General features: G+C 36.4%; 1 protein-coding gene across 1 annotated transcript in view; it reads right to left on the reverse strand.

Moving 5' to 3' along the window:
- The window catches only part of LOC107559827 (transmembrane and TPR repeat-containing protein 2-like), a 90209-nt gene that overhangs the window by 36366 nt on the left and 36188 nt on the right, over positions 1 to 17655 (reverse strand). The window contains exon 3 of the mRNA XM_016243806.1: positions 986 to 1811. Within this exon, the coding sequence (XP_016099292.1) occupies positions 986 to 1811 (826 nt within the window). The remainder of the gene's footprint in view (positions 1 to 985; positions 1812 to 17655) is intronic.

A 17655-nucleotide genomic window follows, 5' to 3' on the forward strand; every position in this document is an offset into this window, starting at 1 on the left:
TATATATATATAAACTTAACTTAAAATAGTTGTGGTCTGATTTTCATTTGGTCTGATTTTGTATTGTTTATAAAAATGGATGATTTTTTAAAAGGGAAATTGTACCAGGTAGTCACAATGTTTCCACAACATTCTATTTCTGGTAAACCAAATATGTAAATTGTGTGTCATTTCTTGTTACATTATTGGCATCTTTGATATGGTCTCCAGAACGTTTTCATAACATTTCACAATGTTGCATTTTAGTTGGTTAGGTTACATCATAGCGCAACAATGTGAAACTTTGCAAACTTTTTGCGCTTACAAGTCACATAGTAAACTGGATACAGAATCTGAAATTCATAAAGGCTTATGAGAGGTACAAGCAAGGAAAAATAGTAAATTACATTATAATAATGCAATTTTAGATGCTACTCATGCATAGTATCTGTGCCATGAAAGGGGCGAGAATACCACAGCCTGTAAAATTGGATCACCGGAGGTAATTACAAAGTCATATTGATGCAGTCTGGCTTGATAAATGATTTAAATTAAATTGTGACAATCAATTTGAGAGATTTAACAAATAAAGATAACTAGCTGTCGTTAATAGATGGAATTCAATCAGAGAGGATGATAATTTAACAGTTCAGTGGCTCTGCTCCACACACAAAATGAATTTGATGCATGAATCCATGTGACTGATAAACTGGGGGAAATTCTAATGATTCTAATGCATTAAATCATCATTTTGTGCTTACAATTAAAAAGTACAAAACTGAAAACATTCAAAATATTACTAAAAACTAAAATATTATTTCAATTATACTGAAATAACACTGGGAAATAGGTAGAAATGTCATTCAATACAGGGGAGGAAGAATCTCCTGAATTACTTGGACTATGTTAAATGGTATAAGTATCTGAAATAAGCACAAATGTCAGGGCATGTCAAATTATCTCAAGGGCCCCAAAATCTCCTCAGACCCCAGAGGGTTGAAATTACCTTTAGCAGGGTTCACAGATATCCCTGACTTGTATAGCATCTCCTCATTCTGCCAGTCATGGTTCCTCAACACGGTCTTAATCCCAAAAAGAAGGACCAGGGCTGCTGAGCAGCCTAGTACCAAAGTTCTGGAGGACTTCCTCCTCAATCTGACATATAAAGCTCTCATCCCCACTGCTACCAACAGGCAGAAGCCCATACTAGGGATGTACAGTACTCGCTCCGCCACCACGAAGCCTACGTAGAAGAATAGGTTGGTGGCAGGGATGAAGGGAATGGCCAGCAGACCCAATGAGAAGACCACCAAACTCTCTGTGGTGGGCAAAGATGATGAATAGTGTTTTGCAGTACCATTTGTTCCATTCATCTGCACTGAGTTTGAGTAAAAAGTTGAGTGTTCATAATCAGAGCTACAACTGTGTCCGTTTGTGGACTTCCCGTTTGCTACATGATGTGCTTTCCCATTGGTCTCCTTGCTTTTGGTTGGGTAATGGCAAAGCCCGAACCATGCCAGCGCTAAAAGCGAGGTGTAGAAGGCCACGGTGTGAAGGTTTCGCCAATCTGCAAGGCTCCGTACAAGAGGCAGCGCATCCATTGACCAATCAAAACTTAGCATGTCAGGGCACAGGAGGAGCCAAACGTTCATTGCAGGGAGAAAAAAGAATGTTAGCGTCCTAGTTAGGAAACAAGGACAGTCTGCTGCAGGGTTGTCCGAGTTGGAGAAGTTCGGAGGTTTGTTTCCCATCCAGTAAAGACGGCAAGCCAAAAGGATAACACCCCAGAAGCCCAGCAGAAAAACGCTCAACAGCAAGTGCAGGTTCTTCTTCTGAGAAACAAAAACAGAGAAAAACAACATCAATCAAAAGACAAAATTACTGGGATTTCAAAGAGGATGCAGCAGAATCAAACATATTCAAATTCATAAAATAAATTAGGCTGGGCAAATCCAACCTACTGTACATCATACAAAAAGGGAACTTGATTTCATTTAGAAAAAAAATAGATGGGTATTAAATAAAAAACATAATATAGCCATAACATAATATAAACCAAAAATAAATAAATAAATAAAATAAAACAAACAAAACTATCAAAATCAAAGACAAACAAAACTCAGCAAAGCAAAGCAAAAGTAAAGAAAACCAAACGAAATGACAATGAACCACAAACAAAAACAAAATGAAAAAGCAAAGGAAAGCAAAACAAATCAAAGCAAAGCGAAACAAATCAAAGCGAAGCAAAACAAATCAAAGCAGCAGAATCAAACATATTCAAATTCATAAAATAAATTAGGCTGGGCAAATCCAACCTACTGTACATCATACAAAAAGGGAACTTGATTTCATTTAGAAAAAAAATAGATGGGTATTAAATAAAAAACATAATATAGCCATAACATAATATAAACCAAAAATAAATAAATAAATAAAATAAAACAAACAAAACTATCAAAATCAAAGACAAACAAAACTCAGCAAAGCAAAGCAAAAGTAAAGAAAACCAAACGAAATGACAATGAACCACAAACAAAAACTAAATGAAAAAGCAAAGGAAAGCAAAACAAATCAAAGCAAAGCGAAACAAATCAAAGCGAAGCAAAACAAATCAATGTGAAGCAAAGCAAAGCAAAACAAAACAAAATTAAAACCAAAACAAACTAAAACATTTTCAACAGCATGTTATATCTGAATGAGTTTGTATTTTTTTTTTTGTTTTTTTATTTTTTTTTTTACAAATGAATGACATTAAGGAAAACATACAATGGAGGCTTTTTCTGAGAAACAAAACCAGGGAAAAAACATGAGCACAAAAACTGACTGGAATATTTCAAAAAGGATATGGCAGTATCTTTTGTTTCTGTATGACTTTAGGTTTTTCAAATCCTTGTGCTTACATCTGGACAAGGTTTTATTACCAATACCAAGATTGACCAATAAGCCAAAAAACTCCAACTGCATTAAATATTAAATAAAAAACAGTAAGTAAACTGAGACCGGAAAAATAAACACTGGAGCCCAATCTGGAACACAAGCAGCCTTCATGAGCAATTTGTTGGGGTCTTAAGAGTTGTTCAATACATACTGTACCACATGCACGCACTACAGTTTCATTGTGACATCAAACCTTGCGAGGCCTGTGATGGTTAACGAGAATCAGCCCTTTGCATCTCCAGTCACTGCAAACAATTTAAACTCTTGGCCAAATGTAGACACACATTTTCCACATTTTTCAGAGAGGCCAGAATAATAAACGTAGTGTCACTGACTGCTGGTCAGCTTGACGTCACAACACAAGGCAGCGCCGCATTCATCTCCGTCTCATACAGCCGGCTTTTATAGACTTTATAAAATAAACAAGATATGGCCTCATAAAGGTGCCAATCCATCATACTGCAGCGCTGATATTAAACACTCCAGCATGAAAATGATTTGAGTATTTATGGAGTGTTTGAATATTTTACACGTTAAGTAAAAGGAGGGGATATTGACCAGTTTCATGGTAGAGCAGTTGCAAAGTTCAGTACGCCTTCCTTTTCGTGTTGATTTTGGATTGTGGATACCCTCAAGCAATTTTATGACTTCCTCCTAACACGGAACTCATTCGGTACTGACGGCAAACAAACACGCAAATGATTACTTCAAGGCCTTCGTCAATCACCATTAAAAGGGATAGTTCACCCAAAAATGTACGTTCTGTAATCTTTTTTTTATGTTGTTCCAAACCTTTTTGACTTTCCTCCTCCTGCAGAATACAAATGGAAATGTTAGGCAGGATGATAACACTGCTTAAAAAGCAGAATAAGAGTGAAGGAAGTCAGAGAAATGACAGAAATCATATGTCTTGTAGCATTCGTCCCTATTCACTTTAAATGTATGGAAAAGAATAGAAAAAAGTCTAATTTTGTATTCCACTGGTTTGGAACAATGTCAGTAAATCATGAAAATTTTCATTTTTATTTCATAACCCTTACAATATGTTATGTACATTTGGAAAACACTCATATTAAAGATTAATGTTGGAAAGCTTTCCCTAATGATTATTTGTGAACCATTTTGTCAGTCTATAACACCATTTATTGCAACTTACAGCGAAATACTCCTCTTCCCAGCTGACTCACTAACAGAATGAATGCGAGACAGTGAGTATGTGTTCTGCATTAATGTCCAGCTGCTTTATACAGAATAGATTTTTTGTCCTGGTTTTGGTCATCTCTGGTTTAGACAAAGAGCACATTTTTACTCGCAGGGGAAATGTCTGTAACAGGCCACTTCCCATGTAATCATGTTATGTAGCACAGATGTATAGAGCATGTCCCGAATGACATAACCTTTACAATAAGACCTGACACAGCTCTGAATCTGTGATAGAAAGAGTCACATGTCACCAAGAGAAAAATAAAAATTTGAAAACATTTTTTTGTTTAAAGATAGATAGTGTTTTATATTTTTACTGAATGAATACTTAAAACAATAAAAAAATATAATAACTAATACGTTTAGAAATGTACTTTTTGGTGTGAAATAATTTTTTATTTTGTATATTTTTTTACATTCAATTTTAATTTAAATGTTTTGTCTGTAAATAATTTTTCTCACTAAATGAATACAGACAAAAAAAAAACAGACATAAAATAAAATAAAATCTACATGAGAGCTATTTAAAATGTAAGCTTGTTCTTTTGTTTTGCAGCACACTTAAAGAAAACTATGTCTGTAAGACATATCAATCTGTCACCAATTAAAGTCTTGGACAACATCAAGTTAATAACCTGTGTCTCTCAGTTCCTGTGACATCTGTTTAAGTTTACTGACCGAAGGCATGATGGGCGCATTAAAGATGAATACTATAACAATAGAACTACAACAATAGCTTGAACACATACAAAATCAGTGCAGATAGAAATTAACATAATAAATATTTAAATTAATAAAAATGGTTTGCATGATAAATATAAGATCTGAAGGTGCTTTGATTTCGTGCATACAGTACAGCTGGCCGTTTCAGGGGGAGCGTGCACATCCCAGCGGAGTGAACTGTAGGCTGAAGGGAAGAGGTCGTAAAGGGACCATCCCACAGGGGTCTTGAAGCAGCAGGCTACAGAGGCCGAGCGGAACAGTCCGACTGAAGAGAAACACAGAACTAGTTTGAGGCAGGTCTAAACTGCATTGGTATGAAGGTCACAAATGCCCACATACTGTATATCTCTAAAATGAAAATTAGTTAGAAGAAAATACTACAGTAAGTAGAGCTTTCTGAAATTAGCAATTAAAATGTTCTCGAATAAACAGTTCGGTAATGATTCTTAAACTACCAATATTGATAATTTAATCCATGCCTTTTCATGGGTTAAGAATTTTGTAAGTACATTATTTATACTAATAAATATATATATATATATATATATATACATATATATATATACACATATACACACACACACACACACACACACACGTCAACGACGACTTTCATGCAGCATTTTATTGGTACAAAATACAAAGCTGTAAGCTCAAAGCTGTTTTTGCTGCCTTGCAAGCTTTGCTATTTCCTTTTGGTTACACTTGAAAGTCCTCACATACTTCACTACATCTGTAGTACAGAGGCAGTTCCTGTCCCTAATTAGTGAACTACCACAGTAAGAGAGCGACGATCACACAGTATATAGGCATAATTACATCCTTGGAGTCAAAGAATTCATACCAGGAAAAAGGCTTTCAAAATGTCTTCACGTCTAATGACACTTCTCTCCTGAATGTTTCTCTTCATAGATATGGGATTTTCAAAGGTGCCAGGAGAGCTTTGGGGTGATGCATCACCATCTTCATCTAGCACTGAAGGATTGTGAATTCAAACGGATTAAAGTACGAGAGACATTCATACATTTCAACAGGTATAAATCTCTGCAAATAAGTGCGGTGATGTGGACGCATCTGTCATTTTAGTGCACATACGAGCAAATGACTGAACTCCACATGACCCTGTTAGCCAATCTCACCAAAAGTCTGTAAATATGGGCTGTTTCTTGCGCACACACATATAAATATATAAATAAATAAAAACTCGACTCAATACAAATTATCGGTGGTCTAACGGTGCTTAAGCTCAGTGGGGGTGAGACGGCGCGAGTGAGACGGATTGCGGAGGCTGAAGATGTGTCAGTGAGGTCATGCGGGAGTGTGAATGCTTGCACACAGGATTCTCGCTGGATTTATGAGGCGGCTGCAGGTTTGGGACTGCACAGGCTCTCGAGAACCAGCAGGAGTTTTTAGTACTTGCAGGTTTGGAGCCAAAACACATAGACCCTGGGATTTGTGTAGGTTTCAATCTGTGTGTGTGTGCACTCTCAGAAGATACTATGCATGTACAAAATACTATATTTCAAAATGAAATCAAAATTGTGTTCCTGGTAAGGTTATTATCATTAGACTGTGTTAATGGAAATAAAGCTAAAATAAATAAATACTAAAATAAATAAATAAATAAATAAATAAATAAATAAATAAATAAATAAACAAACACACACGTTTACAAAAGCACAAACAAAATGACTAAAAATTAAGTGCACAACACACACACACACACACACTTACAGAAGTTCAAACTAAATTACTAAAAGAAACTAAAATTAAAATGTAAAATATTAAAAATGAAAAAAATATGTCAAAACTATAAATGTTTTTAATACCACAGATTACTGATATTATGTATAATTAATAATTCAAAACCATCTTATTTTCAAATTATTTCATCAAAATGTAAATACTTTCTCTGCCTTTGACACTTGTTTTAAGTTCACACAGTTTTTGTTGTATGGGTGATGTAACATTATGTATACTATTGTAATATTGCGTTTTACTTGAAATATGTCAAATGATGGTAGTGAAATGTGCTGAGAATGACATTTTTTGTTGTTTATGCCAAAGAGAAATCAAAATTTACTCCGTTTTTAAATCACATTTTTAACACACTGATCTTACAGAACACAACTTATGAGTACATGATTACATAAATCATCATAATCATCATAATTATGTACATAATCAGTGCATAAAATCAAACTGTCTTCATAATATTTAATTGAAATAATAAACTTGATTTCCACTGAAATTTTCTTTTTCCACTTTCCTTTCTGTTCTCATTCATGTCAAAAAAGCTACTAGCTACTAAAACTACTGGATAATGTTAACCAATTCTTTTTGGCTACTTGCACATTTTCGCAAACCTATATTCAGGTATAGTATGCAATGCAAATTATCATGATTCCCGATTAATTTACTTATATAATTTAGTCCCAGTGGATAAAGTCTCACTTAGGGATGTAACGATTACCGGTTTTACGATAAATCACGATAAAATGCCCTGACGGTTAGTATTACAGTTTAAAATGTAATTAATTATCATCAAAACCGTGTTTGACTATCGCAATTTTAAAAACTCGCGGTAAATCCTGTCCAGCCAGCCTCAGTCTGACGCAGAAGCAGCATGCAGTGTTGTTGTTGTTTTTTTGCATGAGAGGAAATGGCGGAAGGCAGTGACAGCGCTCGGGAGATTTTTCAGCCATCTAAGAGGACCAAATCGGTGGGGTCTGGTAGTATTTTGGCTTTTACAAGAGTCCTGAAGGCAATTTAATCGAGGACGGTCACCCTGTCTGCCGATCTTGCAAGAAGAAAGTAGCTGAAAAAGGGGGAAACGCATCAAATTTGCTCAGCAATCCTCGTGACCACCACCCACTGTTATATAGCGAATGCAAGGTAACTTTTACCTCAATACCAAAACTAACTGGGCAAATAATTGGACAAAAAATATTGATTGGAGATGAAATATTTCGTTATCTCACTTGTTTAACGCAAAGCTTCCGAGAAGAAAAGTTCTCAGCAAGTGGCTTTGAGCCAAGACGAACGAACGTTCAAACTATAAGGTTGACATTTAAGGGATAATGTATTGTATATTTATAGTTAACTTTTTACACTGATTTTTTTTGTTTACCTAAAATAATATATAAATACGGGGATATGAAATATTGAATAGAGATTAATGTTTTGAAATCTTATAAATCCATTATGAACAGTGTACAAAACAATCATCAGGACAATATGATCACTACAGCAAAATTATAGTAGTATTAATACTAAATTCCTCTGATTTAATTTTCAATACAATCAAAAACTGAGACGCAAGACAGCAAGCTGCATTTGAATGAAACGAGAGAGCGCGTCCGCGCCTCTGTGGTGATACAAGAGACATGGGGCGACTTCCAAACAGAAGTGAGCCCTTGAAGTGTGTTCTATGTAGGGTGCAGGGTATTACAGTCTCGTATAAGCATTTGGAACTCTCATGAATTATTATTATTAGGGCTTCATGTTAATGTTAATTTAATGTTTTTGCTAAAAAAAAGTGCATATAGCTGCTAATTGTATTTGTTGTTTGTTGATTTTCAAATATAAAACTTTTTGAAATGTTTTCAGTGTGTGTATCAGTTCTTTTTGAACGTTTTCATCTAATTTGAACAAAACCGTGATAATATTGATAATCGTGATAACTTTGGTCACTATAATCGTGATATGAAATTTTCATACCGTTACATCCCTAGTCTCACTGAACATCCCATTTCACTCTAAAATATAGTTTCATGTTAACTTTTCTATTTGGGAAAAATCTTCCAATTCTCACAACAAGACACCACATTTGAGAAAGCAGGAATGTGTTTGCCTCATTGTATCTGAAGTGTACTTGATGCACAATGCTGGACTAAATGTGGCAGCGGTTAACCAAGCGAAAACGTCCTCAGGCTGTGTGGAAAAAAACAGAAGAGAGAATTTAAGAACACAAACACATAGTAAAAATCTTTTATTCACACTACCTGGCCATCAGACAAACAACAATTGTCACTTCTAGTCTGCGTAGTATCTGGCACCGTGTAAAACACAGTGGACTTAACCGCATCCATGCGTGCACACTGAAGACGTTGCTATTTGAATGTCTACGTGTCACCGTAAAAGAATGGACTCTAAACACTAATCACACAGTAAAAAGAAATCAATTCTCTGTACGCTATGTTCATCTTCCTGAAGCGGCATTCGCTCCTCTAGAGCTTAAGCAGAAGAATAGAACAAGACACAAAGACAGAAAACCAACTAGAAAGGAAGAACAAAATCTGATAACACCAAACCCTTAGAGAACGACCACCAGCCACAGATGGAGAGAGATTTTAGTGCTTGGCTCTATCTCCATCATCTCCCACATAAACAAGAAGTGTCCATCTTTATAATACGGCCTACGTTTTCAATGTCAGGCCTTCTGCAGCCCAATGTGGAATATAGCTTTTGTCTTTTTTTTTGTCTATAATCCAGTTTGTCTTGAAATAAGTGGTTTAACACTGCCTGGTAGGGGGGGATGGAGGCTTTCTCCATTCCTCCCATTGTCAGTTCCTCTCCATCAGTTTGAAATGAAACTACTAGAAACAGGCATATGAGGATAACATCCGTGGAGATAAAGCACACAACAGACCAATTCAAAAGAAAAGTGAAAGGAAGAAAATCATTTTTGGCAGCAATTTTTTCCAGGACATTTGGGATGGAAAGAAGCTTGCCAAAAATTCAATAAGCTCTGGATTCTGTCTCAAACATTTTTTTTTTTACTAAATGAGAAAGGTAAAAAAAAGTCATTGTTACTTTTCTCAAACTATGTATGTTTTGTGCACCAAAAAAGTTTGGTAATTAGTCGATATATTTTTTAATGTTACCACTACTTTCATGGCTGTTATTAAAAATATATAATTTAAAACATTGAAATATATAAATAAACAAATAAATAAACGATAGCGGTTTTGTATACAAAAATATACCCAGTTTTGTACATCAAAAAATAGAAAGAAATAATAACAAAATATTAAATTTAAATTAAAACAAAATAAAATATATGCTGTGCATTTCTAATCCTTGAGTGTCTCAACTATGATGCATGATTAATTTTCTGTTTGCATTTGAATATTTAATATTCAAATGGAGAGGAGTATGCCTTGATGTAGCACTTAAATTATGCAAAAAAAAACAAATATGCCTGGAGGTTTAAATTAGCTGCTAAATGAAGGAGAACGCAATAATTACAAAACACCATAATTACAAAAACTAAATTCATTAGAACTCTTATCTACTCCATCCACAGGTAACCGAAATCAAAATCCTGCAATACCCAGCCTCTCAAACAAATAACAAGCACATGACTGGAAAACATCTAAGCCATTCTGCCAGAGCAAACACCCTGTGAGATTTGCGCTTCAGCTTCAACGAGCTGAATATTTGCTCTGAAGCTGTTTTGAGCACAGTTATTAACGGATCAAGAAAAAACAGCCCAATAGCCAAGATGCCATATCCGGATTTAGCTTTTAAAATTCACTTAAACCAACAAGCCGCTCTCACATTATGTGCACATTGCCCATCTACCAGAATATTTTTAGCTTTCCTCAAAGTTTCAGAGTAAGGACTTTTCTCACAAGTCAGTGTTTCCATCTCCTGAATGCTAACGTGTGCCTCATCACTCGGATTTAACCTACATGACTGATAGAAGAGGGTGGTGTTAAATATTTGACTTTCCTTCATGAGTAAATTGGCTGTGACCATGAGGGATTTGGGGAGAGCAGAGTCGACGGATAAAAGCCATCCGAGTCTGCACTTAGTAATCCGCTGCTCTTAATGAGATTTTTCAAATGAATCTGCAACTTTGGGCCTGAAGACAAGTGTAGAGCTACAGGAGATGATTTACTTAGCTCAGCCTCAGACGACAAACCGTTAAAGATTCATGGAGCCAATGTCTGACCTTACAACAATTTCTACATTCAAATTTTCGATGTATACCATTTATAATCTTAAGGTAAATCATCTGGAAAATGATCTTAAAATATATATAGAAGGAAAATGACTGGGATAAAGACACAAACCAGCAGTTTATACCTGAGAGCTACTGTGAGTCTGGAAGACGTGACCTGACCATTAAACATCAGTGGAAAAAAAGTTTAATTTTAATTGGCTAAATCAGATCAGTTTTGGAACAAATTAGCAAATTATATTTAGTAGTGCTGGGCGGTATGACCAAAAATTTATATCACGGTATTTTTCTAAATTATACCGGTTTCACTGTACATGACGGTATTTCTTTTTCATGCATGACGGGGTGTTAACCATATTTTCTACTGATTGAGAGAGGAAATACTGCAGTATATTGACTTAGAATACCCTATTTTACTGTCATGGTGAGTGAATTTTGTCAAAAAATACCACACTAAATAGTGACTAAACACGACCCATTTTAATACATGTTAACCAGGAGTCACTCTCATTTATAATCGCTGCATTGTCTGATAAAATCAACATGCATCTACACCAAAGAGCGGCTATGCGGTTGTTTTGGCTATATTACTTTTTTGTCTCATGCAGCGCACTGCCTGCGTCTGAGTAACAAACTAAAAAAAACACCAAACAAAAAAGTGCATGTGATATTAACAGACGAACTACGCTCATATTTATAATTCCAGATTAGACAGGTGCTAGGAAACGCTGTTTTGTACTCATTTATTGAGGAGTCTGCTGCGGTGCGGCCAACTGAATGTGCTGCTTCTCTGCCGCTCACTGCACAGAACAGGCGCCAAGAGAGGTGACACTTCTCCGGGAAAGTCAGACCTCGGAACAGCACTGACGAAATCTTCCAAACGAACCATAGCTAAGGTTTATCCAAAAAAGTCTCTAGGTTTGTCAGTATGAATATTCTATGGAAAAAAGACGCTAAAAGGGTCTGAAAGTTACTACATCTAGAGCTAAAGTCGCGCTCGTGTGTGTGAGAAGCGGGGGCTGATGGCGGGGGGCGGTGGATATTTGTGGTGGTCAATGTGGATATTGTGGATGAGTTCTTCTGTGTCATCACGTTCTATTAGTTCTACAGCTTCAGTTTCGGAACTTTCACGCTTAGTAACACATACAGCTGTTCCCTCACCACAGTGCAACAGTGAAAAGGGACCCCTTTCAAACAGTGTCACGTTCCGAACGTTGTTTAAGCGGCATACGGTATTGCGGTATTTAAAAAATTCATATCATAACAAAAATAAACACCGGTATTCGGTATACTGCCCTAATATTTAGAATAAAAAGGAAAACAATTAGAAACTCATAGTGCAACGTACTGGATTCCGTGCACTAACCACTAGGCCACAGCTCGCGGGGGCTGATGGCGGGGGGCGGTGGATATTTGTGGTGGTCAATGTGGATTTTGTGGATGAGTTCTTCTGTGTCATCACGTTCTATTAGTTCTACAGCTTCAGTTTCGGAACTTTCACGCTTAGTAACACATACAGCTGTTCCCTCACCACAGTGCAACAGTGAAAAGGGACCCCTTTCAAACAGTGTCACGTTCCGAACGTTGTTTAAGCGGCATACGGTATTGCGGTATTTAAAAAATTCATATCATAACAAAAATAAACACCGGTATTCGGTATGAACCGGTATACTGCCCTAATATTTAGAATAAAAAGGAAAACAATTAGAAACTCATAGTGCAACGTACTGGATTACGTGCACTAACCACTAGGCCACAGCTTTGTGACTTTCAGTTTTTTAACAGTTTTGTGACAGGCCATCAGCAATTTGGCAAAGAAAGGCAGCAGCAAAGATAAACAGGAATTACATTTACTTGAGAGACATTTATTGCAGCAGAAGCTGAGATAAGATAAATAAAATAAATATGAGGGACCGAAATGTCACACAACACACAAAGACAGAAATTGAGAGAAAGCAAGCAAGAATGCAAAATGCTATTCAATGTTCCATTGAAATCAGACAACCAATAACTATTTAAATGTTTTGTCTAAATATGATTATGGTGGGGAAACACCCTTGGAATTGTCTTTTAGCACAAAAAGGCGGCGATATAATGCCAGAGCATTATTATGTCTCACTCTCAGCAAATTCTCCATGAGCCACAGCTATGGAATCAGCAGAGGAACCCACACTCCAGCATTTTCTTAGCCTGAAATTTGACAAATTAGACTTTTATAAGGCCTGTAATACTGCATTACTTATACTGCTGCTCTACTTACAGAAACTAGAACGCAAGATCTTAACTAAACAACTGCAAATAAATGACAGCTACTACACCACAAACTTCCCACTTACAACATTTAAAATGATTTACAACTTAACGTTCTTCCAGTATCAGTTTGATTAAACTGATGGACACTTAACAAAACCCCTTAAATTCCTTTACTTACCCTCTTTAATTAGTGTCTTAATTTAGATAAACATTAATCAATGAAAAAAGTAATAGTAAAAAAAATAAAATAGCAATGTTTGTTTGGCCTTGGTTTGGTGAGACGTTTGAAGATTTCCATACTTGAAGATGTGCCAGTGTTCCAGATGGCCGCAGTCCTACAGTAATCATTCCAGCTCAAACGGGAATGTGCTCAGATAAGCTGGTACTACTGATACGCCAAGTGTAACAAACTTCATAATCAAACGGCAAACAGATATCTAAATTCTCAAGGTGAATGTTTGAGTTCTTTTTTGCCCTGCTGTGAAATGCTAAGCAGAACAGAAATGCAGTACTTGCAAGAAAATAATAATGGATGATTAGGATATGAAGATTTATCACATGAAAGTAATAATCTTTGAATTGCAGGTATAGAGTCACGCAGAGCTTGCCTTCAAGCCGATGCGAATATGAAACGTTATATTTAACAAATAAAGAGAGACATTTATTACCTAGCAAGGCCATAACTGTGGAAAGCACAAAGGGGATCAAAAAGTTGAAGATGAAATTATTTTGGCCTTGGGTTTGCTTGCTTTCTAAACTGTTCTTGGTATTTCAGCCAGGTCAGCAGTCCGATTTGATCATAGACTGAGAAGAATGACATTTGAAGGATTTTTAGGCCTATGTGCCAATGTATTCGAGCTTTCCAGGGTAGCCAAAAGAAATGCCTTGCAGCTATGCATCACCATTTCCCAAAAACATAAAGCTTAACCACAAAAGAGGAAAATCTGAAATGTAAATAAAGTGATGAGATTGAGAAACCTCAATCTATTCAAACTCAAAATTGCTCCTTGTGAAAAATGTATTGAGTGCAGCCACAGAGAGACCTCCTAGCATAAACTTCTGCTTCCTAAATCGCTGTTGTTTATTTAGCCTGAATGGTTCGGCGAGCATGTTCTGTGTGTCTACAATCCTCAGTGGCAGCTACAAGATACTGATTCATCCCTTTCAGAGGTCACTAAGGTCAAGGAGAACTTTCTGCAAAAAAAAAACAAAAAAAACTGCTAATTAATGGACCACGTGACCCCAATCCACTCTGAAAATGACAACTCTAGCATATTAAGCCACATATTAGGCCCCGTCCACACGGAGACGCGTGTAGCTGTATACACATACATTTTGTATCGTATAGGCCAGGGGTGCCCAAACTCGGTCCTGGAGTGCCGGTGTCCTGCAGAGTTTAGCTCCAACTTGCCTCAACACACCTGCCGGGAAGTTTCTAGCATGCCTAGTAAGAGCTTGATTAGCTGGTTCAGGTGTGTTTGATTAGGGTTGGAGCTAAACTCTGCAGGACACCGGCCCTCCAGGACCGAGTTTGGGCACCCCTGGTATAGGCGTTTCGTCCACATGGACCCGGCGTTTTGGGAGAGTGAAACCGATATTTTTTGAAACCGGGTCCCAGAGTAGGTAAATCTGAAAACGCCACCCTTGCGTTTTCGTGTGGACAGTGAATCCGCATATTTTCTGAAACGATGACGTCATCAGCCCACGTTTCGCCCCTAGTCAGACACCTCTATGTCACGTAACAGCAACAAAAACATGAACAAACACGGAATGATTGTATTTTTATTAACTAACATTAACACAGATCAATAAATGTATTGTTCCATGTTCGTTTGTATACCACGCGCAAGGTTTATGCGCATAGTCCAAATTTTCTTCTCCGGTTTTTAGTGCATCTCTGTTGCAAAATGACAGCGCCAGATACTGGTCTGGCATGTATACTACATCGTTTTGTGTCGGTTTTGTGGTTTCGTGTGGATGCAGATATTTCTTGAGACGAGGGGGAAAAAAAAAGATTGGATAGGGAAAACTCTGGCTTTGTGTGGACGTAGCCTTAGACTGGACACGTTTCCAAAATGGCATTTGAGTTAAAATTATTAACACAAGACATCTGTGATTTCATGTACTGATTTGAATGAGATTGAGATTTTTGTAGTCATTTTTAAAATTGATGGTTCATCTAAAAATTTAAATTGTGTAGCATTTTCTTTATTTTGTAGAACAAAAGAGGGCATTTTATTTACCGTATTGGCCCGAATATAAGACGACCCCCCTTTTTCCAGATGTACCTTTTGGAAAAAGGCTTTTTAAAAACCAAATCTTGTTTTTTCTCAGTAAAACACATTTTGTCTTCAACTATTTTCATATTGCATATTTTTCCAATTTTATTTTTTGTTTTGAAAGTATGGTAAAAACTGGTAAAATGTACCAACAATCACATTTAAAAAATATACAGTTTTTGATATACCATTAAAAAAAAAAAAAACAGGTAGCCCATCTGAATTAGGACATTTAGGCTATCCATCTAATAGTAGCCTACCAAAATCTTATTAACAGTAGAAGTTAAATCTTACAGTGGTCAAATCTGGGTACTGTCTTACGTTTTAAAATCACAAAGGGAGTTTGGTCGCGATCTTTACAACATGCATTTACGTATTTCATGGCACACTTGTTTTATGCGTATTTGGGCGCCACCTTTTGTAGTGGGTGTATTATTGGCATGTCAAAATCTAGACCCTGAATATAAGACAACCCCGTTTTTTCAGATGTATTTCCAATATATATATATTTTTTCTGTTATTGGGTGCCAATGTTGTTTTGGACCTATCAATAGATCTTCATACTCCACAGAAGAAAGAAAATCATTCAAGTGTGGAATTTTATAAGTGCGAATAAAAGAGATGAAAAGTTAAATTTTTGGGAATATGAACATAAATGTGATTTAAAATATGACTAAAACATTACATATTTAATTAAAATAAGTATTAATTAAGATGAGGAACAACGGAGGCCAAAATTAATGAGAAGTGTAAAAATACATATAAAGCAATCACACACCTTCATATCCGGTTTAAATTTGATTTCTCAGAGGAACAGAGTTAGATGAAAAATAAATGTTTTTTTTGTGTGTGTTTTTTGAGGTTGTGTGAGAAAAATATATGTGAAACACCAATTTAACTAACCTTATCTCCTCAGGTAAAACTACTTTCGGTCTTTTTGCAGCTTCACAACTTAGCACTTTCAGTAAGGCAGTTTGGATGGACTGTGGTGTGGAGTGAGACCTCCTGTGCACCGTCAGCAGAGCTCTCCGAAACTAATAATGTGAAACGAACATGGACTTGTGGTTGGAGCTAAACTCTGCAGGACACCGGCCCTCCAGGACCGAGTTTGGGCACCCCTGGTATAGGCGTTTCGTCCACATGGACCCGGCGTTTTGGGAGAGTGAAACCGATATTTTTTGAAACCGGGTCCCAGAGTAGGTAAATCTGAAAACGCCACCCTTGCGTTTTCGTGTGGACAGTGAATCCGCATATTTTCTGAAACGATGACGTCATCAGCCCACGTTTCGCCCCTAGTCAGACACCTCTATGTCACGTAACAGCAACAAAAACATGAACAAACACGGAATGATTGTATTTTTATTAACTAACATTAACACAGATCAATAAATGTATTGTTCCATGTTCGTTTGTATACCACGCGCAAGGTTTATGCGCATAGTCCAAATTTTCTTCTCCGGTTTTTAGTGCATCTCTGTTGCAAAATGACAGCGCCAGATACTGGTCTGGCATGTATACTACATCGTTTTGTGTCGGTTTTGTGGTTTCGTGTGGATGCAGATATTTCTTGAGACGAGGGGGAAAAAAAAAGATTGGATAGGGAAAACTCTGGCTTTGTGTGGACGTAGCCTTAGACTGGACACGTTTCCAAAATGGCATTTGAGTTAAAATTATTAACACAAGACATCTGTGATTTCATGTACTGATTTGAATGAGATTGAGATTTTTGTAGTCATTTTTAAAATTGATGGTTCATCTAAAAATTTAAATTGTGTAGCATTTTCTTTATTTTGTAGAACAAAAGAGGGCATTTTATTTACCGTATTGGCCCGAATATAAGACGACCCCCCTTTTTCCAGATGTACCTTTTGGAAAAAGGCTTTTTAAAAACCAAATCTTGTTTTTTCTCAGTAAAACACATTTTGTCTTCAACTATTTTCATATTGCATATTTTTCCAATTTTATTTTTTGTTTTGAAAGTATGGTAAAAACTGGTAAAATGTACCAACAATCACATTTAAAAAATATACAGTTTTTGATATACCATTAAAAAAAAAAAAAACAGGTAGCCCATCTGAATTAGGACATTTAGGCTATCCATCTAATAGTAGCCTACCAAAATCTTATTAACAGTAGAAGTTAAATCTTACAGTGGTCAAATCTGGGTACTGTCTTACGTTTTAAAATCACAAAGGGAGTTTGGTCGCGATCTTTACAACATGCATTTACGTATTTCATGGCACACTTGTTTTATGCGTATTTGGGCGCCACCTTTTGTAGTGGGTGTATTATTGGCATGTCAAAATCTAGACC

The sequence above is a fragment of the Sinocyclocheilus grahami genome, unplaced genomic scaffold, assembly GCF_001515645.1.
Source record: "Sinocyclocheilus grahami isolate Dianchi unplaced genomic scaffold, SAMN03320097.WGS_v1.1 scaffold22.1, whole genome shotgun sequence".
NCBI lineage: Eukaryota > Metazoa > Chordata > Actinopteri > Cypriniformes > Cyprinidae > Sinocyclocheilus > Sinocyclocheilus grahami.